Source organism: Dasypus novemcinctus, chromosome 28 (genome assembly GCF_030445035.2).
Source record: "Dasypus novemcinctus isolate mDasNov1 chromosome 28, mDasNov1.1.hap2, whole genome shotgun sequence".
Lineage (NCBI taxonomy): Eukaryota > Metazoa > Chordata > Mammalia > Cingulata > Dasypodidae > Dasypus > Dasypus novemcinctus.
Genome location: NC_080700.1, coordinates 26,563,385 through 26,589,012, shown reverse-complemented (window position 1 = coordinate 26,589,012; position 25,628 = coordinate 26,563,385). Strand labels below are relative to the sequence as shown.

General features: G+C 38.9%; 1 protein-coding gene and 1 non-coding gene across 5 annotated transcripts; both read left to right on the top strand.

Moving 5' to 3' along the window:
- Nucleotides 1-327: 327 nt before the first annotated feature.
- C28H6orf118 (chromosome 28 C6orf118 homolog) lies at nucleotides 328-25,188 on the top strand. 4 transcript variants are annotated; one of them, XM_071212525.1, is made up of 11 exons: nucleotides 335-394; nucleotides 1,616-2,434; nucleotides 8,699-9,396; nucleotides 10,172-10,294; nucleotides 11,330-11,389; nucleotides 14,021-14,145; nucleotides 16,296-16,354; nucleotides 21,252-21,433; nucleotides 22,940-22,993; nucleotides 23,505-23,566; nucleotides 24,997-25,188. In XM_071212525.1, exons 2-11 carry the CDS (start codon nucleotides 2,392-2,394, stop codon nucleotides 25,103-25,105), a joined length of 1,515 nt encoding a protein of 504 aa, XP_071068626.1. In that variant the 5' UTR covers nucleotides 335-394; nucleotides 1,616-2,391; the 3' UTR covers nucleotides 25,106-25,188. The 4 variants fall into 4 exon arrangements, with proteins under 4 accessions (XP_004465976.1, XP_071068626.1, XP_071068627.1 ...); XM_071212526.1 differs by having other exon boundaries at nucleotides 357-394; nucleotides 1,616-2,361; XM_004465919.3 differs by lacking the exon at nucleotides 1,616-2,434 and having other exon boundaries at nucleotides 328-394.
- Nucleotides 10,725-10,889, top strand: LOC111765946 (U1 spliceosomal RNA). Its single transcript, XR_002798143.2, has one exon. It is a non-coding gene; the product is annotated as a U1 spliceosomal RNA (small nuclear RNA).
- Nucleotides 25,189-25,628: the final 440 nt, after the last annotated feature.

The following is a 25,628-nucleotide window of genomic DNA, read 5'->3' as shown; positions in this document are numbered from 1 at the left end:
AGGCAGGTGCACAAACCACTGAGCTACACCCACTCCCCAAAAGCAGTTGACTTTTGCTCCAGGCTTTGAAAAGGAATTAGAGAAGACAAGACTACTTTTCGATGTTTTTCACAAAACACATGAATGTGTTTTATTTTAAAATGTGTTTTATTTTGAAAGACAAAATAAGCCAGCAAACAGCTGATACAACTTGCTATTCAAGTAGGCATACCAGAGGGGAGGGGTCAGTGGAAGAGAGTCCGTGGAGGGGGCTGTGTGCCCTGGTTGCCTAGCAACAGAGGCACACGGCGGGGGAGGGACTTAGGCTGTTTATCTGTTGCCTTGGTAACTCAACAGCCTCCGCCAAGGTGGCTGCCAGGGCGGGAGGCAATGGCTGGAGGTCTGGAGCCTGAGTGTGAGTACACACTGAGAGTTTTGTCTTTGGCTTTTGGTGTTTGTTTGATGTTTGATTGCCTAGGAACCTAGCTCCTCTGAACCGGGTTTGAAAAATCAAATCGGGTACAGGATCACCAGAATTTAGGTTTGTGTGTTGTTGCCTTCTTAGAAAATCTCATGACACGCAAAATAAAGAGGTAGGGCGAATGCGTGTGTGGGTGCGTGTTTTCTCTGGAAGAAGGAGGATGGGTGAGCCTTTTCAGGGAAGATTTCTAGATGCTAGTTCAGAGGGTTCTTTCAAAAAATCTAGACGTTGGGAAATCTTCTATGGCATGTGGCCGTTCTGTGATTCTTACTAAAACACCACAAACTACAAAACATCCCTATTTATCATGCACAGAATGCGTCGCTAAATGGAAGTTCTGGGGGGATTTAAATCCATTGCTTTTTTCTACCACGCGTCGATTACATATGAACAGGATGACTGATTCAGATGCATTTTGGATTGAGAGAAAGCTTTGTGGATGGAATGAAAGAGTCTGAATTTAAAATATTTTAAAAGAAAGTTTATTTATTACTTTGAAATGTATGTAGTACTGCCTCCGTGCATTGGTTAGTGGGCAGGTGGAGGGCACAGGGGCTGGAGCCAGCTACTATTTGGCCATAGGCAACCTATTTATACCACCTATTTCTCAGTGTGTTCATCAGTAACCTGAGGATAATAGCAATGCTGATATCCTGAGCCTTTGAGAGCATTAAACTAGTTAATATACAAGAAATACTTAGAACTCCAAATATAATTACTCAATGAAATTTTCTTTTATTTTTTCCTCAACAAGATTATGAGTTATGTCTTTCTTTTAAAATATTTATTTGCTTGTTCTCCCCCATACTGCTTGCCCTAGCTGTCTGCGCTCTGTGTTCTTTTGCTGTGCGTTCTCCTGTGCCTGCTTGTCTCTTCATCTTCTCTTTAGGAGGCACTGGGAGTCAACCCCGGGACCTCCTGACGTTGGAGAGAGGCGCTCAGTTGCTCTCGAGCCATCTCAGCTCCTTGGTTTGTTGTGTTTCTCACTGTCTCTCCTCTGGGTCTCTTTTTTCTTGTGTCATCTTGTTGAACCAGGCACCTGGCTGCTTGGGCCAGCTCGCCTTCACCAGGAGGCCCTGGGAACCAAACCCAGGACCCTCCATATGGTAGACAGGAGCCACATCCACTTCCCTAACCTTTTTTTTTTTTTTTGAGGTAGCAGAGATTGAACCCAGGACCTTCCATAGGAGAAGTAGGTGCTCAACCACTGAGCTACAGCCACTTCCCAATGAGAGTTGTTTTTTTCATTTGTTTTTTTTTTAGGAGGTCAGGGGATCGAACTCAGGGTCTTAAACGTGGGAAGCAGGCGCTCAACCCCTTGAGCTCCATCTACGCACAATGAGCTCTATCTTGAAGGTGACTGCCTCAGTTTCCCTAGGATGCCATAACAAATACCACAGACTGGTTGGCTGAAACAACAGGAATCCACTGTCTCACTGTTTTGGAGGCTGGAAATCCCACATCAAGGTGTTGGCAGGTGGCGCTTTCTCTGAAGTCAGTACTGTCCTGGTGATGGCTTCTTGGTGCTCCATAACGTGCTCTATGACTCTGTCACATGGCCCACTGTTGCCTCATGTCTCCACTTCACTCCTGCTCCTATGTCCAGATTTCTCATCTTATAAGGACTGCAGTTTTATGGACTGAGCCTCACCCTGATTCAGTCTGGCATCCGTGAGCTCACACCCACCAGGCAGGGGGCTTGGACACTTAAACATGGCTTTGTGGATTGTTTTATTCAATCCACAACAGTGACCCTATTTCTGAACTTTTCCTCAAGTGCCTCACAGGGTGTTTCAAGCCAGTTATGTGTTGCTGACGTGTGAATGCTGATTTACTGATTGGTGCTAGGTGCAAGAAGAATTGCCTAATAGATGTACTTAGGAGCCTGCCTAAGTGAACAAGTAAAGCAGATTATCAGACTTTAAGTGCAAATGAATTCTTGGAATGATGGGCACTTGAAGACTATTTGTCTTTGCAAGTTCTTTTTAATATTTCTTCTATTCTTTAAGCAATTACTCAACCTATTAATTGTGTAAACAAAGCCTGTTCTTTATAAATAATGTAAAGGATAATGTCTGTCTAGTCCCTGGGCAAGTGATCTCCAAGCTAGGAATGAAATTCTGGCTGTGCCATCTAGCACTTCCAGTGTTTGTTTCTACTGCTACATGGTTTGGTTTCTCCTGCATGACAAGGTCTATTTCAGTCTATGCTTTGCTAATTATGCAGAGAGTTTTGCACCCCCAAAAATTGTTTCTGTATGTGTCATAGGAGTGTTCATGGCATTCTTTTGGGTAACATTATGTGAGAGTAGGGGTCAGGGTCAGAGGGTAGATGTTTTAGTTTGTGTAAGATGCCAACGCAAAATACCAGAAATGGGTTGGCTTTTATCATGGGAATTTATTAGGGTAAACTCTTATAGTTCCAAGGCTGTGAAAATGTCCAGATCAGGGCATCATCAGAGATGATTTCTCACCAAAATCAGCGGTTCGCAGATCCTGGACTCCTGCCACATGGCAAGGCAAAATGGCGGCCGGTCTCCCTTCTCCTCCAGCTCACTTTCTCACAGAGCTCATCTGTGGGTGATCAGGCATATGGCTGGTCTCTCCCCAGGCTATGCCTCTTCAGCTTTGGGCTTCCAGCCTCCGGCTCTCTCTCCACCTCTCAGGGTTGCTCTGTCTTTCTGTGGCTGTAGGTGATTCTGGAGTCTTCTCTCCCATGGCAGGGTAAAACTAGTGGCAATCATTCTCTGTGGTTTTTTTTTCCTCTATATGTTTCTCCCATTTATAAGTGCTCCAGCAAGACTTGAGATCCACCTTGAGTCACATTTCCCTGAAGTACGCCAATCAAAGACCCCCAACTGAATTCTGTCCAATCAAAAGGGTCCCATATCCACATGAATAGACTCCCAGAACATGATCTTCTCTGGGAGTCACAGAAAAGCTTCAAACTGTCATAGTAGGGTAGAGGGATGGAGCATCTGAGCCCATTTTTGCCTTATGACATTTCTATTAACAGTACTTAATTTTCCAGAATTAACTTATAGGATATATTTTTTTAACTTATAGGGTTTAAGTTATGATGTTTTAGCATGCCTAAAGGACAACTTGCTGGTTGGGAATAGGAAAATGCCTCATGTTATGTTGCTATTCCTTAATACATACATATTTTGTAAATTAATGAAAAATGGATGGGAAAATGAGCTGCCAAAAAAATTTCTATCAAGTCAATCAGGTGAAATGCATGCACAGTGTTCCTTGTTATCGGAGCTGAGATCCCGGTAGTAATATTATAAGAAGTCCCCCAGTGTTTGGAGATCATCTTGTTCTTAAATATGCAAGTAAGTAAACTTAAGCCATTCTCTCCCTTAACATTGGGAGACGTCACTGCTGTCCTCCATTTGGCTTAGGCATTCCTGGGGGGTGGAGGGTGATGTGCTCCAGGTGGTCATTGATACACCTGCTCTTACTGAATTGACCCTTGCATTTAACTTCTTTATCACACCTTCTGCTGGACACTAGCTTCCCCTGCCCCCTCCTTTACCACCTCCACCACTCCACTTCTCAGGTACAACTTAACCTTCATTCCATTTGTTATCCCAATGTATCAGTTTTTTATTGCTAAGAATGCCATGACAAATTGATTATCTCACAATTCCACTGGTCCAAAGTCTGAGCAGGCTCTGCTGGACTCTGCCTGGGGTATCACAAGGCTGAAATCAAGGTGTTGGCGGGGCTGTGGGAATGGATGTTACCAAGCTCATTCAGGTGGTTGATGGAAACCAGTTCCTTGTGGTTGTAGGACTGAGGCCCCCATTTCCTTGCTGCCTGGGAGCTGTCCAGAACAGCTGTGTCCTGTTCTGCTCCTTCTCTGTTGGGCCCCATGCCTCAGACCCAGCAGCAGCTGTTGAGTCTCCCTTTGCTAATCGTTGTTCTCTTTCCCTTATGCTCCATTGTGTATCTGACTGTAGCCAAAGAAAATTCTGATTTTAATGGTGTGTGTGATTAGATTAAGCCCACTTGGATAATCCAGACTAATCTCCTCATTGTAAATTCTGTAACCGTAATTAAATCTGCAGACTCCCTTTGCCATGAACATAACATGCATTATTCTGCCTGCCGCATGTCACCAATTTAACAAAGATAATTAATGTAAAAGCTTATTTTTTTTCTTTCTCACAGCACTTTCATGGTATTCAGCTGCTCCTTCTATCACAAGTGTTCATGTCTTATTCCCTACTAGATTTTAAGGACCCTGATGGTAGAGCATTCCTTTTTAATTCCCCGAGGAATGTAGCACAGTGTGGCACTATATATATATAAAATATATATAAAATATATATATATATATTTTAGACTTATTTTATCATTTTATCTATTTTATTTCTGCCACCCCCTCATTGTTCATGCTCACTATCTGCTCTCTGTGTCTATTCCTTGTGTGCTCTCTGTGTCTGCTCATCTTTTTTTTTTAGGAGGCACTGGGAACCAAACTCAGGACCTCCCACGTGGGATAGAGGGGCCCAATGACTTGAGCCACCTCCGCTCCCTGCCCACTGTGCCTCTCGTTGTGTTTCATTGTTGTGTCTCCTCATTATGTCATCTTGCCATGTCATCCTGTGGCATCAGCTTGCTGCACCACCCTGTCACATTAGCCCATTGTCTTATTTCTCTTCTTGCTTCCCAGGAGGCACTGGGAATCAAACCTGGGACCTTCCATGTGGTAGGTAGGTGCACAACTACTTGAACCACATCCTCTTCCCAACAATATTTTTAAATCATTATTTACAATCCTAAAAATGTTAATTTTTTCCACACTGATTCATTAAACAAACCCATTATTCTGTATCTTTTTTCTGAAGGTGCTAATGCGAATAAAATATAGTCCCTTCCCTCAAGGATATTTAAAAATAATTTGCAAAAGAGTATGACAGGAGTAGACAGATGTGTCCATAGGTACAATACACACAGTTGATTTTTTTTTTCTTCCCCTCTTCTTCCCCCACTCTTGCTGTCAGTGTCCATTTGCTGTGGGATCTTCTGTATCTATTCCTCTTTTTGCTTTCTCTTGTTTTTTCTCCTCTAGGATTCACCAGGATTCAATCCTAGGGAACTATGATGTGAAGAGAGGTTCCCTGTCACTTGCACCACCTCAGTTCCTGGTCTCCGCTGTGCCTTACCTTGACTCTCTCCTTTGTCTTTCTTTTGTTGTGTCATCATCTTGGTGCGTGACTCATTTGTGCAGGTTCTGGCTCAGTGCATGGTCACTCGGCTCACTGCGTGGGCACTGGATCACCACATTGGCACATCTTTTTATTTTTTTTTAACCAGGAGATCCCAGGGATTGAACCTGGGTCCTCCCATATGGTAGGTGGAAGCCCAATCACTTGAGCTACATCCACTACCCACAGTTGATTCTTTCTGAGTGGTTCAGGAGAGGAAAGAAGAGGGCAAACTTGGGATAGTTTTAAAAGATTCTCAAGATAGGGAACAACAAAACGGCCAGAGGGAAAGGGGCCTGCCCAGACTTGGGAGGATGCTCCATCTAAGATATTAAAATTAGTTCTCTGTATGGGAACACAATATAAAAGTAGAGACCCAGGGAAATAAGGATCACAGGAGCCAAGTGTAGCTCCTGGCCTCCTTGTTGGATCCCAGGAGTCTATGGGACCAGATCTGTCTTCTCCGTTCTCTGTAGCTCTTGTCACTAATACATTATTAGGATGTTTGTTAACCCTATGATGTCCTGGTCATATGGAGGGTTTGAGGGGAGACAGAGGGCAAGCAAAAGGGGGAATAAGAATGTTCTAGAAAGAGACCAGCAAGACTCTCTATGGATTCTGGGGTTCCCAGGAATGAGATAATGTGGAGCAGTGATTTGTATTAATTTTGATATTAAAGAACTGCTGCTATTATCCTGAAAAAGACTTACTAATAGCAAACTATGTTTAAAATATGTTGGAGGTTAGCAATGTTTGAGAGATTAATTCAAAGCTAGTTCAAGAGCCTATGACTATGTCTTTATTAATTCATATTGTTTTAGTTTGTGAGGGCTGCTATGACAAACATCACGCAATGGGTTGGCTGAAACAAGGGGAATATATTGTCTCATGGTTTTGGAGTCTGGAATTCCAACATCAAGGTCTTGACAGGGCATGCTTTCTCCCAGAGTCAGTTGTGTTCACCATGTTGACTCGCTGCAGTTGCTGGTTGGGTTCCTTGCTTGCCTTGCATCTCTGCCTCTGTCACATGATCTCTAGTGTGTCTTTGGCTCTTGTTTCCACTGGCTTTTGGCTTCTTCTGAGTTCTGACTTCCATTGACTGACTGTATCCAAATTTCTTCTCTTTATAAGGCCTGCAGTCATGTGGATTAAAGCCCACCCTAACTAAAAGGATCTTCAAAGATCTTATTTGCAAATGATTCCACACCTCAATTAATAATAACGTCTTTAAAGATTCTATTTATAAATGGGTTCGCACCCACAGGAATGTAAACTAAGATTTGAACACATCTTTTGTGGGGGACATGATTTGATGCCAATAGCATATTTAAAAAGTCAGTTTGGTTAAACTAAAGTAATATTTGTTTTCAGATCATTTTGTAAAGACTGAATTTTCCAATGAATTATTATATATTAAACTGTGTTGTTGTTGTTGTTTTTGCTGTCAGGTTTAGGTAGCAAAAAACGATGTTTCAGTTAGGAAACTAATTAAAATGTTCATCGCCAGGATGGGATCCGTGTTATATTAAGACCATTTCTATTACAAGACCTTGGCAGATAGAAATGAATCCATATTCACTGAGTCCAGTGAAGCAAGTCTTATTGCAATCAAAGGAAAATTTATTCTAAGTAGGAAAATGCTTGTGCTAATTAATTGGCTGGCGCTTTCAAATCCTTTTTGAAAATAAAATCAACAAAGAACAGCAGAACAATTAAATCATCTCCTTCTCCCAAATTCCAAAGCTTTGGTATAATACTCAACTTTCATTGAGTGTTAATTCTTTTGATGAATTATAATGACTATTTGTCTCAATAAATTGTTCTAGTAGTAATTTTAACATTACATAAGTCATTTCTTTACTAAACTAATCAATAGAAGGAATTCTTGAAAATTCCACTGCTAGGAGTATTTGCTACAAGGTTGACCATGTCAGTAGACATAGGTGGGAAAGCCTTACTTCATTTTCAAGAGGCGGCTGGAGTCCAGGCTTGGCAATGGCCATGCAGTAGGCAGACTTCTGGGTTAGCCCCAAGTTTCTCTTCCTCCCTGATACACATACTCTGCATAATCCCCTCTACTGCAAATATGATGAGGTTTCACTCCCATAACTGTGTTATGTTATATGGTCAGCCAAAGGGGTGCTGATGCAAAATACCAGAAATTTGTTGGCTTTTGTAAAGAGTATTTATTTGGGGTAGAAGCTTGCTGTTACCAGGCCATAAAGAGTAAGTTACTTCCCTCACCAGAGTCTGTTGTCATATGTTGAGGCAAGATGACTGCTGCTGTCTGCCAGGGTTCAGGCTTCCTGGGTTCCTCTTAAGACTCCGTGATCCCAGTTTCTTCCAAAATGAGCCATAGGCTGGGATAAGTCTCATCATTCTCCAGGGGCTCATTTCTCTCTGGGCTCAGCTGCTCTGCTTGTTCCACAAGGCCAGCTGTAGACTATTAGGCCAACGGCTCATCTCCAGGGGCCTCTGCCGTGTCTACAGAACCTGAGAAATTTTAATACTAAGGGAGGAAAAAACCCTAAAATCACCCCAAACCCTTTTTTATCTATCTCCCTGTTTCAAAATGGCCCTTTCTCAAAAACACCAAACAATATTCCCAACATGTCATGTGAAATGTATTGAAGAGCCTTTAAACCTCATCATTAAGAATTATTACATTTTTAAATCTTTCTTCTAGAACTTTTGCTAATATTGCAAGAAATCACTCTGTTAAATTAAAAAAAAAACAAAAAAACATTTGCTTCCTTATTGTTTTGCAGGACCCTAGATTTTCTGTTTAGAACCATACATTACGTTCCTCTTGTGTGCTCAATAATCACAGCCATGCCTTTGACCTGAGACCTGGCACAAGTTCTTTTGACTTTTACAGGCCAGATCAGGGACGGTTTTCCTTTCTTCATGTGTAGACCCCTTCTTTGGGTACAGAATATGCGAGTCCAGCATATGCATATAGATATTTTACTGTGGAACTTACAGTGCCGTTTTATGGTTTTGTGTTCTTTTCTCAACAGTTTACCTAAAATGGAAGCACTGTGAAACGCCAGGTGTGAAGACTTTATGCAATCTCACCAAACTTCTAAATAAGCTTCAAAAGGACCACAGAGATGATGTTGGCGTTTATATCTCTGGACACCTTAATCCCAATAAGCTCTATAGGCCTCCTGAAACAATCATTTATCACTGGCCTAATGCCAATAGACCCACGAGTGAAAAAATCCCCGAAGTGAAAAAATATTCCGACAAGAAGATTGCAAAGATGAAAGATGCTTTGGCTAATTTTACCATCCACACTGCTCTGGTTCCAAATGATGGCAAGAACACGCCGCTGTTCAGGTATCTCCATCCTAAGGCACCTCTTTCTTACACTTACATGTCAACAGAGGATTCCTTTCCAGAGGAAGTTCTGAAACAACAGAAAGAGAAAGTGAGTGTGCATCCTCCTGAAGGGCGTAGGAAAGAAGAGTTAAGATTGCCAGAGATGAAAGTTCTCAAGTACAAGCTGATGGAGTCCAGTAGGCAGTGCATTATGTCTCCCCCGGGGAAAGATGAGTACCAGTATATTACCTCATATTTAGCCGGAATAACTAAAACTGACAGGTATAAGAAGTTCTTGCACTTCCAAAAAGATGTTCTTGCGAAGCAAGATCTTCTGAACAATGATTTCACTGGAAGCAAAGCAGCAGTATGCCATGAAAAGAAGTTGGAGGAGGTAAGGAAGGGCATTTTGTAATAATACCAAGATTGGCTGTTGAGGTCAAGGAGCATAAATACTTCAGACCGAGTTTATCCTTAGACACATCATTTACCTTTCCAAGGAGAATGTAACAAGGCTGTAAGTTGCTTAGGATGTATGACATCATCAGTAGATGCGAACATTTAAGCTGAAATAAAAGAAGGCTAAGTATGAAAACTGGTAAATTGGAGTCAATTTTTAATAAATAAATTGATTACACATGTATTCCTAAGAGTCACAGATCTCCGTATAAGGCAATATAGTATGATTAAGTGCTACACGAACTGACTGGGGGCTTTGAGCAGTACTATACATACCAATTGGAGATGTATTTTAAGGGAAAGAATCCAGGAAAGAAAAAGAAATAACCTGTATGTGAAATCGCCAAACCTCGGTAAGATTTCTGGCTGAGGTGAATGATGGAAAAGAGGAAGGATCTTGGTAAGATTGTAGAGGTAGAAGAGTGAATCATTTAGCATTTAGCAGGATGTAAGAAAATGAATAAAGAAAAAAAAAACTCAGTTGACCAAAGTCAAGGGATGGCCACAGCTCACAGCACTTGGTGATATAGAATCAGAGTCCCATTGGTTTTTCCCTTCACTCTGCCAAGGCTCGGGCATTGTGTAATTTGATAAAAATTTCTAAAGTTATCTGATAATTTTATTTCTCATCTTGAGAAGTTCTGTTCTGAAAGGAAAGTCAAGAAATCCTGAGATGGGCTAATTCTGTACCCACCTTCCCCTCCCTGCAGAAGCTCCAGAAAATATGCACATGTGACCCTCAGCAACTCAACAGACTGCAGGTCTTTGGAGAGGTCTTTGAAGATATTTGCAATAGCTCTTTAATATTTGGTGACATCTTGAAAGAAGTGAAGGTAATAGAAACGCACATCTCCAACATGACGATGGAAAAACCATGCAATATGTTTTACATATGTTATCTCAATCCTCATAGAAAATCTGCCAAGTATATGAACTCCAGTCTGCAGACAAGGATACTAACTCAAAAGGGGTGGAAGTCACCTGCCTAAAGCCAGTCTCACAAACCATAAATGGGCCAATGGAAAAAAATGCAGTTAACTCATTCCTTGATCTCGTGTTTTCTACTATATATACATGTATATAAACTATATATATGTGTATAACTTTTATAAATTGTACATAAGCAACATATAAACATATAATTTTACGTAACTCCTTGATGAATGATATGGAAACAGGATGGTTTGCTGTGATTTCATGATTAAAGTGACGTGCATGAGAAAGCTGAGTTTGAAATTACATTCCTTAAAAGACCCTGCTTCTATAATTAACCTACTAGGGAAGGTACCATGATCAGGAGAAGGTTTTCCTAGGGCAAGGCTTATCCATTGTGCTCTGGATGTGCTGACCCTTTTGGTTTCCTCAAATGTGGGAAACTTGATGGCATAATTTGTGGTAGTGGGGGGATTGCATTCATGTTCTTTCTCGTAAAAAAAAAAAAGATCCTGCTTTTCTCTATGCCCATAATGACAAGCACTACTCAAAAATGGCCATACAGTAAACTGTTTTCTGGTGAAGGTATTCATTGGTGGAATTCTTATATCTGGCAGCTCAAATCCGCTGATCTCTCCATGTGCAAGGTCATTTGTTGTGTGTGTGTCAAGGTATTTTATGTTACTACTATAATTTGATCAATAACATGGAAATAAGCTTAGAAGATAGTGAGAGTTTATACATTTTATTGTTAATACTGTTCAATACCTTTATATATATAAATTTATATTTTCTGTCTATTTATAAATATACATTTATATATTTTTGAAATAATTTAACTCGACATCCTTAACCTTCATATTCTTTACACACATGCAGAAGAGCCTTGATAGTGTTATAACACTTTTCCAATGGAATTTTTCTTTTTGCTACAGAATGAATATGAACTCTACCTGGCAATCCTTCTGAACTCTCAGCCTACAGCACAGTATAAGGTAACAACCATTCATGGATATACTTAGATAGAGCCTATTTATTTCTTCATATTCCATGAGCAGCAGAAAGCATACTGAATCTAAGAACAACTTACTTGTGCCTCAATAATTTAGAATCGCTGAAACTTTCACTAGGGATGGGCTGTATACTAGCTTAAGTACTTACTGGTAAATAACTTTTCTTCTGCTCATGGTGGAAGTAAGGGGAGTGAGGAATGACCACGTCTTATTTTTTGCCTCTGCCCCAGCCACAAATTCCCAGATGTGTCTGCTGGATTATCCTTCTGAAACCCATTCCTTGAACTGTGGGGTTGCTCAGAATTGGCCCTCGTCTCTTTCTTCACTTTCTCCCTGGTTGATGTGATCTATTTCCTTAGCTCCTTTTCATGTCTGTCTGTATATAGGCTTTAAGTCAAAATATATTGATTAATATGTGTGTGTAAGTTAGGTTGGCATTTTTAAACCATTTCCAGGTTTGGCCAGCTTTTTAAAAAGCAGTTTTTTTGAAATATAGTCACATACTGTAAATCCATCCAAAGTGTGCAATCAATGGCTTTTAGTATGATCACAGTGTTGTGCATTCATTACCACAAATATTTTTAGAACAATTTCAGCTTTTTAAAAGTGAACATTGCCTTAGATAAGAGGGCTTCTACCATAGTGGAAGCCTGAGTCTCTTCTTTTTTTTTTTTTAATTTTATTTGCATATCATACAATCCATCCAAAGTGTACATTGGCTCTGAGTATAATCACAGAGTTGCGCATTCATTGCCACAATCAATTTTGGAACATTTTCACTGCTCCAAAAAGAAAATTCCTTTACTCCTTAAAACTGTGTACTCCCTTTACTGATACTTAGCATCGGTGTGGTACCTTTGTTACAATTGATGGGAGAAGATTACAATATTACTATTAATTATAGTCCATAGTTTGCATTAGTTGTATTTACCCATATCACCCTATTATTAACAACTTGTACTAGTGACATGCATTTGTTCTAGTTCATGGAAGAACATTCTTGTTCTCTTCTTAAAGATGGTGTGCTATGACTGTTTTCTGGCAGAGGCAGTAGAGGTTGAGTTTCAAACCTCAGGATGACTCAGAAGAACTCATAGGTCCTCTTATAATCGTCTCATGGGTCAGTTTCAGATATGGGAAATTTCCAGAATTGCAAAGCTTCAAAGATAAAACCCCAGCATTTAAATAGCAATGAGTAACATGGCATGATTCAGTGTATAATATAAATATAGAGAATATGTGTATATTAAAGGAACCATATATATGGTAATATACATATAGTTACTATACTATATATACATATATATGTAGTTATAGTTATATAGTTGACTTGAGTGGTTTGGAATATACATAGTGCTATGTCAGTGATTACTTTAAATCATTGTTCATTTGCTGTCCTTAGGGCTCTTTTGCAATGAGTTTAGCAAGCAAAAACATTTAATGGGTGACAACTTCCCAGGTGTTCCCTCCAGGTTACCCATGTGCCTATTCTAATGAGAAAAACGATCCTGTGGGAATATATTTACCAGTTAGAAAACCCAAGACAGCATAATACTGTAGCTAAAATGACTTGACATTTTGTATCCAATTACATTTAAAACTCCTATCTGATAAATGAGGAAGCATAGTTTCTTACTTCGTAGATGACAAAATCACCAAACTACAAAGAGGTAGCTAAGGTCCTTCTCCATCCAGAATCAAACATGTGCATCATCATTTTTGTTTTGAGCCTATCCAGCAGAAAAACAAGCTTTTTGTTTTACAGGAATAAGAAAAATCTCCAGTTGAGGGTCTAGCTTGCTCCTTACTTTTTTTTCCCTTCAAACTTTCTTTCAAATTAAAAAAAGATAATAGAGAAAGGCAGCTCAACAAGTTATGGAAGCATTACTTGTAAAAATCTCGGTTCAGGCACTTTTATCTCCTGTAATTCCAACTGCTAATTCATTTGTTCCTCTAGAGTTCAGAAAGATACACAGATGAACACAGATTAGTTAAATGACATAGTCAGGATCTCCTTATTAATAAAAAAAAAATGAAGAGTAAAAATACTTAATCGTATTTATATCTCACAAAACCAAACTCCATATTCTTTTTTATTTTTACTTTCATCAAATATAAAAATGAAAAAAATTTTACAAACTAACAGAGCACATGATTCTTTCTATAGAACATGGCAGTATCCATGACACTAATGGTCAGATATCATTACTGCACCACATTTATTGCTTTCTATCTATGTATAGTGACTGAATTAATAATATTTTTTTTCTCACTGGTTTAGAAGAAACAGTTGCAGTGCTGATAATAATTTACCCAAAGCACATTATTCAGCAAAACCCCTCTCTTCTAAAAACTGACAATGAAGCTACCCCACCGTTAAAAAAATTCTTAGGAAAATAAAACCTTAAAATATTGAAAAAAAAAGTTTTAATCAGAACTTCAGTTGACTAACCACTCCTCTTGCAATAGTCCTCCCTCCCTGGAGTCATCCCTCCTCTGTGATTCTACTAGAATTTTATTTTAAACTAGGACACCTTGAATACTGCAGAGCAGGAAAGTCCCCTTGCACTTCTGCTTGTTTGTCTCACCCTTTACGTGCCTCATCCCGCCTAGACTTTGCTGGATGAAGCCAAAGGGCTGGAGAGGAGGCCCCGGAACACCAGGGCTGTACATCAGGCCAAGGAAGACTTGAGGGTGCTGGTGAGCGCCATCAAAGCAGCCCTGGAGCGTAATGACAAGTAAGGTGTTACAGGTCTGATCGGACCTCTGTTTGGATTACGTTCATTTTACAGGCTCTTAAAACCATGCGACACACATAGACCTACCATGTTTTTTCCTGCACTGTTGGATGTGTTGTGCCACCTTTATCACTAGCATCCTCTGGCCTCTTCCACATGGAGTAGGGTATTCTATTACAGCTGGTGTTTCTATGGGGGGAGTTTCTAGAGGATTCTGGGAAGGGATCTCATCTCTTCTTTGATGGTTTCCTAAACATGGACTGATAGGTGAGAGGGCTGCGGAGCCAAAGCACCTTTTATGAATTCCATGCTATATTTTTAAAAAACATTTTATTTATTTATTTCCCTCCCCTTCCCTCTCCCCATTGTCTGCCCTCTTGTGCCCATTCGCTGTGTGTTCTTCTGTGTCCACTTGGATTCTCGTCAGGTATCACAGGAATCCGTGTCTCTCTTTGTTGTGTCATCTTGCTGCTTCAGCTCTCCGTGTGAGCGGTGCCATTCCAGGGTGGGCCGTGCTTTTTGGATGGGACAGCTCTCTTGTGGGGTGCACTCCTTGCACATGGGCTCCCCTACATGGGGGACACCCCTGTGTGGCACGACGCTCCTTGTGTGCATCAGAACTGCACATGGGCCAGCTCACCACATGGGCAGGAGGCCCTGGGTTCGACCCCTGGACTTCCTATATCATAGGCAGATGCTCTATCAGTTGAGCCACATCCACTTCCCTCCATACTATTTCTTTTAACTTAAAAAAATCTTGTAACCTCTTTGGATAGTCTTCTGGAATTAAATGGCAATTGGATAAGGCACATTGATTGTGAAGGATTGAAAAAAAAGATCAAGGCAAAGTAATGCAGGCCATGTAAATCCGAAACATCCAAAATATCCTCAAGAAAACAAAATTACAAAAACAAAAATGACCCAAGGGTAACTAGAAGACAGAACACTTCCAAAGTTCAAAATACCTGTAGATAGAAAAATAAGCATCAAGTGCCATTGGAACTTTCTCTGTGCTCCTGCTGCTGGTGTTTGTGAGAACAAGGGCAGCTTGGGGGGAGGGCGGGAGTGCATGGAAGGGAGAGGAGTGGAGTTAGTGGGAGATCTAAGATTTTCCTCTAGATTTTTGCTGGAGAGAGAGAACCCCTCAGTGAGAATGCTGCAAAACATCCTGGCAGCTGCATCAGAGCACATACTCAGGGAAGGGACTTAAAATGATTATAGAAACAGACAATTCTGAAATCATAAAGCTATGGAGGAGAAGAGGGTTAAAGGAAGTGGGCAGTAACCTTTGGAACCAAACAGTAAAGGGAAAATGAAGCAAGAAAGGGAAATTTAGAAACGTGTAGAAGAAAAGAAAGTTGAAGGGCACAGGACTTTCCCACTCTCCAAACTGAACAGCTGTCCTCTACAGGTAAGAGCAAACAAGGAAAAGAACACCAATTATGTAAAAACAGAATTTGCTACACTGACAAAAAAGGATTCTCTTGAATTAGGAAATCAGGTACACTTTGTGACATGAAGTCTTGTGTGGTGGTGATTGATTTTAATCAAATAATAGCGCTTCTCTCACTATATACCATATCTTATTATATCCCTCTTTAAGTCTATTAGAAATAATAAAGTCTGTAGTTTATTTTGAACCAGAAAGAGACTACAAGGAGATTACAAGATCATTTTTCTTTCTTTTCAAAAATGTCTTGTATTTTATTTTTGGTTGAAGCATAGTGAAATTTGTAAATTTTTATCTATGGGATGGAATCAGAATGCATGGGACAGATGGATTATGTGTTTCAATGTACACATGCTTCCTCAGTTTGTTGCTTGTCTCAGAGTGTAAAATGCTACTTTCTTTGCCTTCTTCTTTCTTAGAAATTCAAGCCCCCAAATAATATCAATAAACATGAAAGGAAATCATTTATTTTAAATTAACTGACTCCTTTAACTAGTGATTTCTGTAATCTTCTTAATTTCTTTTTCCTTTTTTTTTTTAGCTGGATTGACTGAGACTCTGCTTTCATATACATCTTCAAATAATCTTTGTTGTTCATCTCTCACTTTTTACAAAATACTTGTAGTATAAAATAGGCAAAAGAAAAAAGTTACAAGTGGGGTTCAACTATTTCACTGTTTTTTCTATTGTCAAATTGTAGGCTCAGAAATGAATTAGAGAGGGAGCGCTTACTGCTGCAATCCTCTAAGAAGAAATCAGGCAAGTGATTGTGTGATGATGCTTCTCTGACTTGGGTTTTGCCGTGATTTTTGTGTGAAGAATCTTTAAAGCTGGCCCTGGGGTACCTGACCTCCTGCCATTTGTTATTTGGAAGGGTTTTTCAGAGAGGTGGTTAGATTTTATTCATTCATTTCCCCCATCAAGGTCTTTAGAAATCAGGTAAGTTATCATTGCATCTGAAGTCATTTGAACAAAATACTTTAAAGACACAAGGGCACAGTTGATCTGCTCCTTTTAGGGTTATAACTCCAACCACAGTTTCTACTCTGGCTACCTCTGGCTGTTCATTTTCTCCATCTCCAGATATAACATGCACAATATTGCATTATTCTCTAAGATAGTGGAACATTGAATTAGTTCAGGGCCATATATAGAGAGATTTGCATCATTTCGATCAAGATCCTTAAAATAGATGCCAAGAAAACTGGACCAAATGATGCAAATATGGAAATTAGATCCCAGGAGGAAAAGCTGAAGGACTGAACATTGTTTGTGCTGAAGGAAGTGTCTTAAATATGTCAAGGGATTGAGCGGAGGATTTGGAGAACACTTGTTCAGCATGTGTACATGGGATAAGATCGAGGAAGTGGAGCTGTTGACCTCTTGTTGTTACCAGGGTAACAGCATCCAAGACGCCATCCATTCTGGTTTTTATAACCAGGCAATTTTTATACCTCGCCCAAAGAAGTAAACTTTTACAGATGACAATGAATCTCTAAGGCTCTCCAAATTTGGATGCTCTCCCCTTGCCATCCTTTGTGGCCTCTGTCCATTTCAGCACTCTCCCCGATCATGACCAGTACTTGGTGAAGGATATGCCCAGTGTCCACCAAGGATCTGTGACAAGTATCGAGTCCCTTATGATCAGTCGTGACCCTGAGCTTTGTTATTTAAACTTCTTTAGTCTCAACTGCTCATCTTTTCATTGGGAATGATGATAGTGCTTCCCTCCTAGGTTTGTTGTAAAGGTCTAGTGTGATAATCCTGGCCCGCTGAAGCCACTAAGTTTATTGGTTCTTATTATTACGATTATTTGTGAAGAAGAATACACATTTCAAGGGAAATTGATTGCATTTGGTGACTATTTATGCTTTAAATGGATACTAAACTTATCTCAAATTAGATATACAATTTAAAGCATGATTAAATAATCAAAATATGTTCAACTAAGTATCTTGCTCATGATTCTTTAAGGTTTCCATGATGACACAGTTGAATTCCATTTTCCCTCCAAATTTCATCGACACTAACTCATACTAGAATGAAGTTTTTTTCCTCAGCATCTTTTAGGATATGCTCATGCAGATCTAATTTGTTTTCAGTCCTAAGCACAAGTTGACCTCGAAGATCTTGCCAGAGTATTTGGATCTTCTATCCTTCAGCTGGTTTTGTCTTTCCTTCCTACTATTTACCTTGCTGGCAGTCCCTGCGAGGGCTTCTTGTTTGCTGAGGTCCCTGGCCACTTCTCTGTCCCAGGCTGGCTCTGTAGTTCTTTTATCCCTTCTCAGGACTTGGAGGTTGCCTGGATGCCTCTCTTCCTGTGCCCATCTTGCTCATTTTTATAGGGTTCCTCTCACATGGGTTGTGGACTGGGACCCCAGTTTTCTGGTCATCTGCTTCCTTGATGTCTCTTAAAACAAGCCCACAATTTTTGGTGGCTTTTATTTCTGATTCCTATCAGAATAAACTGGCAGAGAGTAATATAAAAAATAAAAAACTGAAAGGTACTTTCTAGAACTTCGTGAACTTTTCTTAACACTTGATTCTCATTGACTTTTTCTGACTGCTCCTCCCCCTTCCTTTATTCTTTTCCAAAATGTCTCCTCTGAGCCCTCTTCTCCCAGGTTTTATGTGGAATTTGAACCATTTTGACTCCTCAGTCTTCCTCACCGCACAAGCTCTTTATGTGGAAAAGATCTGACAGCTGGTCACTCAGCCTTGCGTTCCTCTTTGCCTTCTTTGACTTCAGAGAATTGTTTCAGGAGGGCTCCCTCAGCTTAGAAAGAAAGTGTGCGGAAGCTTAACTCTCAGTGCTTCCATCCTCTCAGCTGGTTAATTGTGTATTTGCTTAACTAATTCCCCGGAATTTATAAACTTCCCTGCAAAGTTTTCCCTTCTTCCAAACTTGGGAAAGTTGAAGGACATCATTGGCTTCCATTTAGTTTACTATTTGCCATCAATTATCAACAATCAAATATCAATATTTCCAGCTGCTTTTTTCCATCTGTTCTGCTAAATAAAATGTTTTGCTAAATATATAAATGTATATAGATTGTTATGATGACTTGATTAACTCAAGCATGAGAAAGCAATACACAGTCATATATTTATTTATTTTATTAAACTTCTGTTAATAATTGGTAGAATATAAAATAAGCAAAGAATTGTCTATAAGCAGAGTTCCAACTGCTGCATCATAATGCTTTATGTTGTACATACATATAGTATAATCTCATCAGACCAGGGGACACAGCAACTGTCCCGGCCCACATCCAGTGAGAGTCCCGACTGGATGCTCTCTCTCTCCATCTATATCTATATCTATATCTATATCTATATCTATATCTATATCTATATCTATATCTATATCTATATCTATATCTATATCTATCTATATGCATATATCTAATTAGTGAACCTTTGTTAATAATTGAAAGAATACAAAATAAGCAAAGGATTTTTCATAAACAGGGGTCCAACTGCCATATCACAATCCCTTACAATATACTTACGTATAGATACAAGCTCACCATACCAGGTGACACACCAACTTACCTGGCCCACAGCCAGTCAGAGTCCCGATTGGATGCAATATAAATAAAGTTTTTAAAAATTATCTAGTTTAAGTCTATACTGACAATTAGAGTGAGAAAGAAGAATAGCATTATCAGTCAAAAGATTAAATCAATATTGAACAGTCACAAAATGAGAGAAAAATAGAGCACTTTTAACAATCTCACCAACATCTAGCTCATGGCTGGGAAGTCGCGAATCAGCAGCCAATACCAGAGTCTTGACTGAAAACAACACCTGTGCAGAGCACCCACTCCCAGGGTTGAACTTCAACTGGCCTGACAAGGACTGTCCTTTTTATTGAGCTCATGATCAATGACCTCGATACTATACATGCCAACTTGAGAGTACTGTGTCAATTCCTGAGGAACTGGCCAGCCTTCTCGGGAAGGAACACAGCGCTCCGCGGACAGTGAGTTCCAATGGGGCCAGCCTTCCCAGGGAAGAACACAGCACTCCCTGGAATGCACCCTATCGGGTCTTATTTGCTACAAAACATCCCCCCTATGTCCCCACTGTTCTAGTTCTCAGCATTACTCCTGAAATATGAAAAGTGCTGACCATAAAACATTGCTGATTAAGTTCCTGCATATTATTTCACTTTTAGATTTGAATAATACTCGTTAAATTTTTTCCTGATACTCTACCACAAAGGGATAATTGTTCCTTCTCAAAAATCCGCTGTCCTATTGTAATTAGTATTGAACTGTGCCGCTTAGTAACAAAGTAGCCTTTAGCAGTGAGTACACTTGACATCTCCATCCATTTTTCCTTAAATGTTGATATTCTTTGGAGTTTAACATGTCTTTGGTTCAGTCTACATGTTTTTATCCCAAATCTCTATCTCCCTAAAAGAAAAAACCCTTTCGTTTTAGGCTTGAGATGTGTATTTCTGACTGCTGACTAGACACGGCTGTTTGAGTGTCCCATAGGTACAACTCAACATACCCATTACTAAGTTCCCTAACTTTCTCCTTCACTTCGCATCTCCCTGGCTATATTTCAGTGAATGGTTTCACCAAAAGCATGGAGTTTCACCCTCCTCCCCTTTAACTACTTCTGACACAGCTGGTCCTAAGCGGCCAAGTTGGGATTCAAATTCAACTCTTTTGTTCCCAAAGCTCCTTCTTTACCTCTATGCTGCCTTGAATTTATTACTTCTCTCTCACAAAACCCAACCCTCCCCATAGGCAAACTAAAACCTTGGGGTTATTTTTGATTGCTTCTTCTCCTTTACATCCCAGACCTAGTCAATGACCAAGCCCTGTTTCTCCCATTTCCTCAATAGCTTCTGCCCTTCTCCACTTCTCTTGAGGCCATGGGGGCCCTGATGTGACCAAGCTCCTCTTCTTCACTTCTTGGTTGAACGCGTGCAGTAGTTTCCTAACGGGTCTTCCTGATCCCAGTCCTGCCCTGTATTACCCACTTTCATTACCATAGACAGTGCTTCCATCCTCTGATTGTGTTTGTTACCAGCTTAAAAGTCTTAACGTGGGCCATAAAGCCTCCCCAGAGCTGCTTCTGTTTCCTCTTCCACCTCCAGTGCTCCAACCCTACAGGTTGTGACAAATTCGGCTCTCCTGCCCCTCCCCACCCTTTGATTCTCCACGTTGGCACACCTGTCTGGCAAAGCCATGCTTGAAGCCTCCCCATCTGGTGATGTGGCTCTAGCTTTGTGTCTTTCCATTCCATATGGGGCTCTCTGGCTTGGTCTCTTCATTGGACCATCTACTTACTCCCTTACAATAACTTTCTCATAGTTGCTTGTTGGTCTGCTAGACCATAAACTCTGGAAAGGACTATGTGTCCTAATTCTCCATTGAACCTTTCCACCTATTGTGATGTCTGCACAATTTAGGCACTCAATATATACTTATTAATTCTATGAATTAAGGGAGTGAAAACTGCATTCTTGGATTCAATTACTTTTCTTGAAGCTCTTGGGTATTTTAGTGTTACATGTATTTTGCTTCTATAGTTAAGTAGATTTTAACATATATAAGGTTGTTAAAAAGCATAATACTGTTAAATAAGAGCTGAGATATTTAATACAGTAATTTTTTGCTCTTAAAAATATTTCCAGAATCATCTGGGAAAAATATAATTGATGAGGATCAACTTACTCTTATTGAGAAGGTGGAAAAGAAAAGGTGTGAAATACTCAATAAATGGGATGAACTTCAAGATCTTGAAAAAAAAATTAAAACAACTTTGATTCATACCAGAATTTCAGACATCACTGAGAATAGCATTAAAAGCATAGAGGTAAGCAATTTATTTATTTGGCTGTTTGAGTTGTTCTTTTCCTTGAAGACCATGGCAAACATTTGAATTTGATTTTGTAATAGTGTAAAATAAAATTGTAAAATTTGTTCCAAATATATTTTCATTTCAAAAAGTTTGAAACAAATTAGCATAACGAGAGATATCTTGTAAAACCTTACCAAAAATCCTGCAGTGTTCTGTTAATGTTCAAATTGGATCTCTTTCAATTCAATTTATGTGTCTTAAAATTTAAAGTTTGTGTAGAAAATGCCTTCATAAATGCTTTTCACAATTTGTGTTAATCATTTTGTTGACAAACAATATAAATGAAAATTATAATCTTGTTTTTGACATGCTAAGGTATCTACATTTTATATACCATAATCTAGTTTTTATTTGTGGAGAGTCTGAATCAATGTAACCTCTAGCTATGGAGTATATAAAATGATGTGTGATTATTCTATTTTTCCCCTTGGTTATATAGTTATATAAATTTTCTCAGCACTATCTTTTTAAAGCAGAATTATGAAGTATATAGAAAGTGGGGTAGTTCAAACTTATTTTGATTTCTTTCTCTTCCTCTTTAAAATAATGTGTTCAGATATCTTTCTATATTTTTCTTTAGAGCTTGTCCTTTTTTAAAAAAATTAAATCATGTTCTAAGAACCAAACCTAATCTGCACTTGAGTTTTTAAGCAGTGAAAAGAATGAGCTATAGCTTTATATATTGCAAGCCCAATATAATACCAAAGTCATGTAAGCTTTTCTTTCATAACTAAAACTTCTTTAAACAAACTGAATCTAGGAAATAGATGATTCCCTATTATGATTTTATATTCCTCTCACATTATTTACTATAATTATTAATCTTTATCACTCTCATATTATTTATATTTGGCTCCTTCACTGAAAGCCTGGGAGAACAATGGAATTGCATTTATTATCATATTAAGTAATAGGTCTGGTTCTGTATATGAAATGGGTCATTTCTAACCAGAAAAATAAAAAAGATACCTACATTTATTAAGGATTTACAATGTATCAGACACTGTTGTGAACATTTATAAAATAATTTTTCATTTAATCCTCAACCACCTTAAGAGATACCTGCTATTAGCCTTCTTTGTCAGGCAAGGAAAGAACCACAAATGTGTAAGATAACTTGACTAAAGTCAAGCGAGCGACTATTGAAGTTGGATTTACACCAGCATGGACTCTCAATGATACACCGTCCAGCCTGTTTTAATTTCTCATCCTTTTTAATATGTTGGATATCTCAAAAAGCAAGTGTTTATGCCCATCTACTGACCAACCTTATTTTTCACAATTGTCTCAGATATTCTCACTTGCACTATGGACTGAAATTTTAAGTTCCATTAATAATACTGTTGGTGTTTTGACTGGGCTTGCAATGAATTTATAGATACATTTGTTTCACAAATGGGGAAAATAGTTAACAAATTTTTTTAACCAATTATCTTGTTTTTCAAACCATTTCTCCTTCAGTTTGAGGCTTCCAAATTAGAGACAGAAAATAGGATTTTAAAGAAGAAAATAAGTGTAAGTTTATATCAGTGTGTATCAATAGAAATATTTCCTCTTGGAGCTCTTTATCTTGCATCATAAACCAAGTAAGAATACATGCCTTCTCTTTCTAAATGCTAACTTTCCGTAATGCTAGAAGTGCTATACAGATACTAGCTTATAACTGGGTGGGTGTAAGTTAATATATTAATGAAAACAGTTTCAACATTATTTTTGAATGGTTGGCTATGCTGACCATTCATCTAACCCTTCCAGACTTAACATTTAATTGTAATGAGTATATTGCATGAAAAGAAATTAAAAGAAACTGACTTCCCTAACAACTTCCAGGGTATTCCTTGGATCCACCTGCCAAGCATTCATTGCTTAACAGGTTATAATTCTTCTTTGATTACATATATGCCATCCTTCTATTATATATTGTATTATTAATTGTATGCTATGTCTGATTATAAAAGTGGTGATAGTTTACCTTTATTATTATTTCCATTAAACATGCCCAAATGATTTCTAAAATCTTTGGTAGGTTATTGAAAACAATGTGAAGCAGAGCATGGAGAACAGTAAGATGAGTGAAGAGTTGCAGCAGTAAGTACTGATGTACTTAGAAACCAGAGACAATATCATACAATACCAGAGAGTATCCCTAAAGTGTTCACACTTAGGAATATTAACGTGAAACATACATGCTACATCCTCTACTGTGTTCAATAATGCTTAGCCCAAGATTTAAACCTCCATCTGTATAAATTATTTAATAATATAGAAATGAATTCTTCAGAACAAGTGGAAGGGTGGAGGGCGGATTCTCCAAAAGTAAGGATCAGAAAGGATTGCTTTAAAAAAAATTACATGGCATTTAGTGATATTAAATCTTTTAACAACCCCATACTTGTATTATTCTGAGAAGCTTAATTTAAAAAGGAAATGGTTGATTTATATTGTCCGATCTAGGTTTAGACATAATATTATCAATTTTCTTAGACTTGCTATTATGGATTAAGTTTGCTAAAAGCTGTTGGGAGCAATGTACCAGAAATGGGATGGCTTTTACAACGGGACTTTATTGGGTTAAAAGCTTACAGTTCTGGGGCTGTGAAAATGTTCAAATCCAGGCTTCATCAGAGATGCCATCTCACCAAAGGTCGGCTCCTGGTGATTTTGGGCTCCTGCCACATAGCAAGAAACAACGGCAGCTCTGCCAGTCTCTGCCTTCTTCTCCAGGCTCACTTCCCCCCTGAACCCACAGCAGAATGGCAGTGTCAGCTCATCTCTCCTGGCTCCTCTCTGTCCCTGTGGCTTTTTTCCTGTGTGTCTAACAAAATTGGTTAGGACACCTCCACAGCCTTGGCAAAGGCCCAAGTGACCGAAGGGCCCTGAGATGTAATCATCATTATCTTCCCAGTAAATCCACCCTCCACAGCCACAGTATAAATTAATAAAAACTGCTGCACCCTGCTGCCTAATCTGATGCTGATTGTGGTGACGTACCATGTTACTTAGAAGTCCAGTAGCTCTTTTTCCCCTCGTAGGCCTCCCTAGTGGTGTTCAGCTTTTCTTGAGGATTCTCTTCTTAGCAAATGGAACTTGCAGGTTAAGTGACCACAAGGAAGGAGATGAAAACGCAGCACATTCTGGGGGTCCAAGTGAGGTGACGGGAGACCCTGATGCTTCCTGTGACTTTGCTGTCATCAAAGGAGTTGGGTGGGGTTATTCTGAGCATTGAGTCACTTTTAGTGACATTTAGTCATTCTGCATTATGAAAGTCTTAATTGTCAAATGCTAAAGCATAAGGAGGGGAAGGCACCCATGTGTTTAGACAATCTTTGCTACACACAAGGCCAAAAACCTACTAAAGACTTCCTTGAAAACAAAAGTGGAATTCTGTCAAGTCTCATCTGGTCTCTTTTAGGGCAAATGTCTGTGTTCTTAAAATAGATATTTATTTTGAAATTTGCTTTTTTGCTTAGTGTACTTTTTCCTAATATATTGTACTCATTTTTAAAAATATTTTTAAGGAAACTTTGGGAATTTATTAATGGATTTGTGAAGTTAGAAGGAGAAGAAAATAACTCTCAAGTGACTGGAAAAATGACTAACGAAAATTCAGAACAGCCGTGTACCTAAAATGGATGTTGCAAACATGTAAATTATTGAAGATACATTTTGTCTGTCACTTCTAATCCCTAATAAAACTAATGTTGTATACATATCTTGCTTGAGATATTGAAATATGCACATGTACATATGATTCGTTTTACTTTTATATGCATATGCGTAACAATATTAGTTCTTAGAGCATTTTCTGCTTTCATTTACTATCTTTTTCCTGGGAGAAATAATTTGATTATTTAATAGAAACAGGAAATTGAGTACTGCTATAGTACAGCAAATTTATAGATAGATATTTAATAGAATTTATTAGCAATCTAATTAATAGCTATTTATTAAACAATCATGATTATAAATGATACTGTGCTTTTCAAATGTTATGACACTTATGTGGTGCTTAGCAAGGCATGTATCTTAACTGAAGTGATACTCATGACAGCCTCGTCACTTGGGAAAAGTTTTTAATCCCCATTTTGTTATAATCTACTCTAAATACCTAGACTGAAAGCAAGTCCACACTTCTTTGGATGGCCATCTA

What these genes read in the sequence shown, in the direction of transcription:
- C28H6orf118 (XM_071212525.1), top strand. Translation starts at nt 2,392, where the DNA reads ATGAATTCTTGGAATGATGGGCACTTGAAGACTATTTGTCTTT. An exon ending in ATAGCATTAAAAGCATAGAG is followed by an intron (nt 21,434 to 22,939) that starts GTAAGCAATTTA and finishes TTTCTCCTTCAG; the next exon opens with TTTGAGGCTTCCAAATTAGA. An exon ending in ATGAGTGAAGAGTTGCAGCA is followed by an intron (nt 23,567 to 24,996) that starts GTAAGTACTGAT and finishes AATATTTTTAAG; the next exon opens with GAAACTTTGGGAATTTATTA.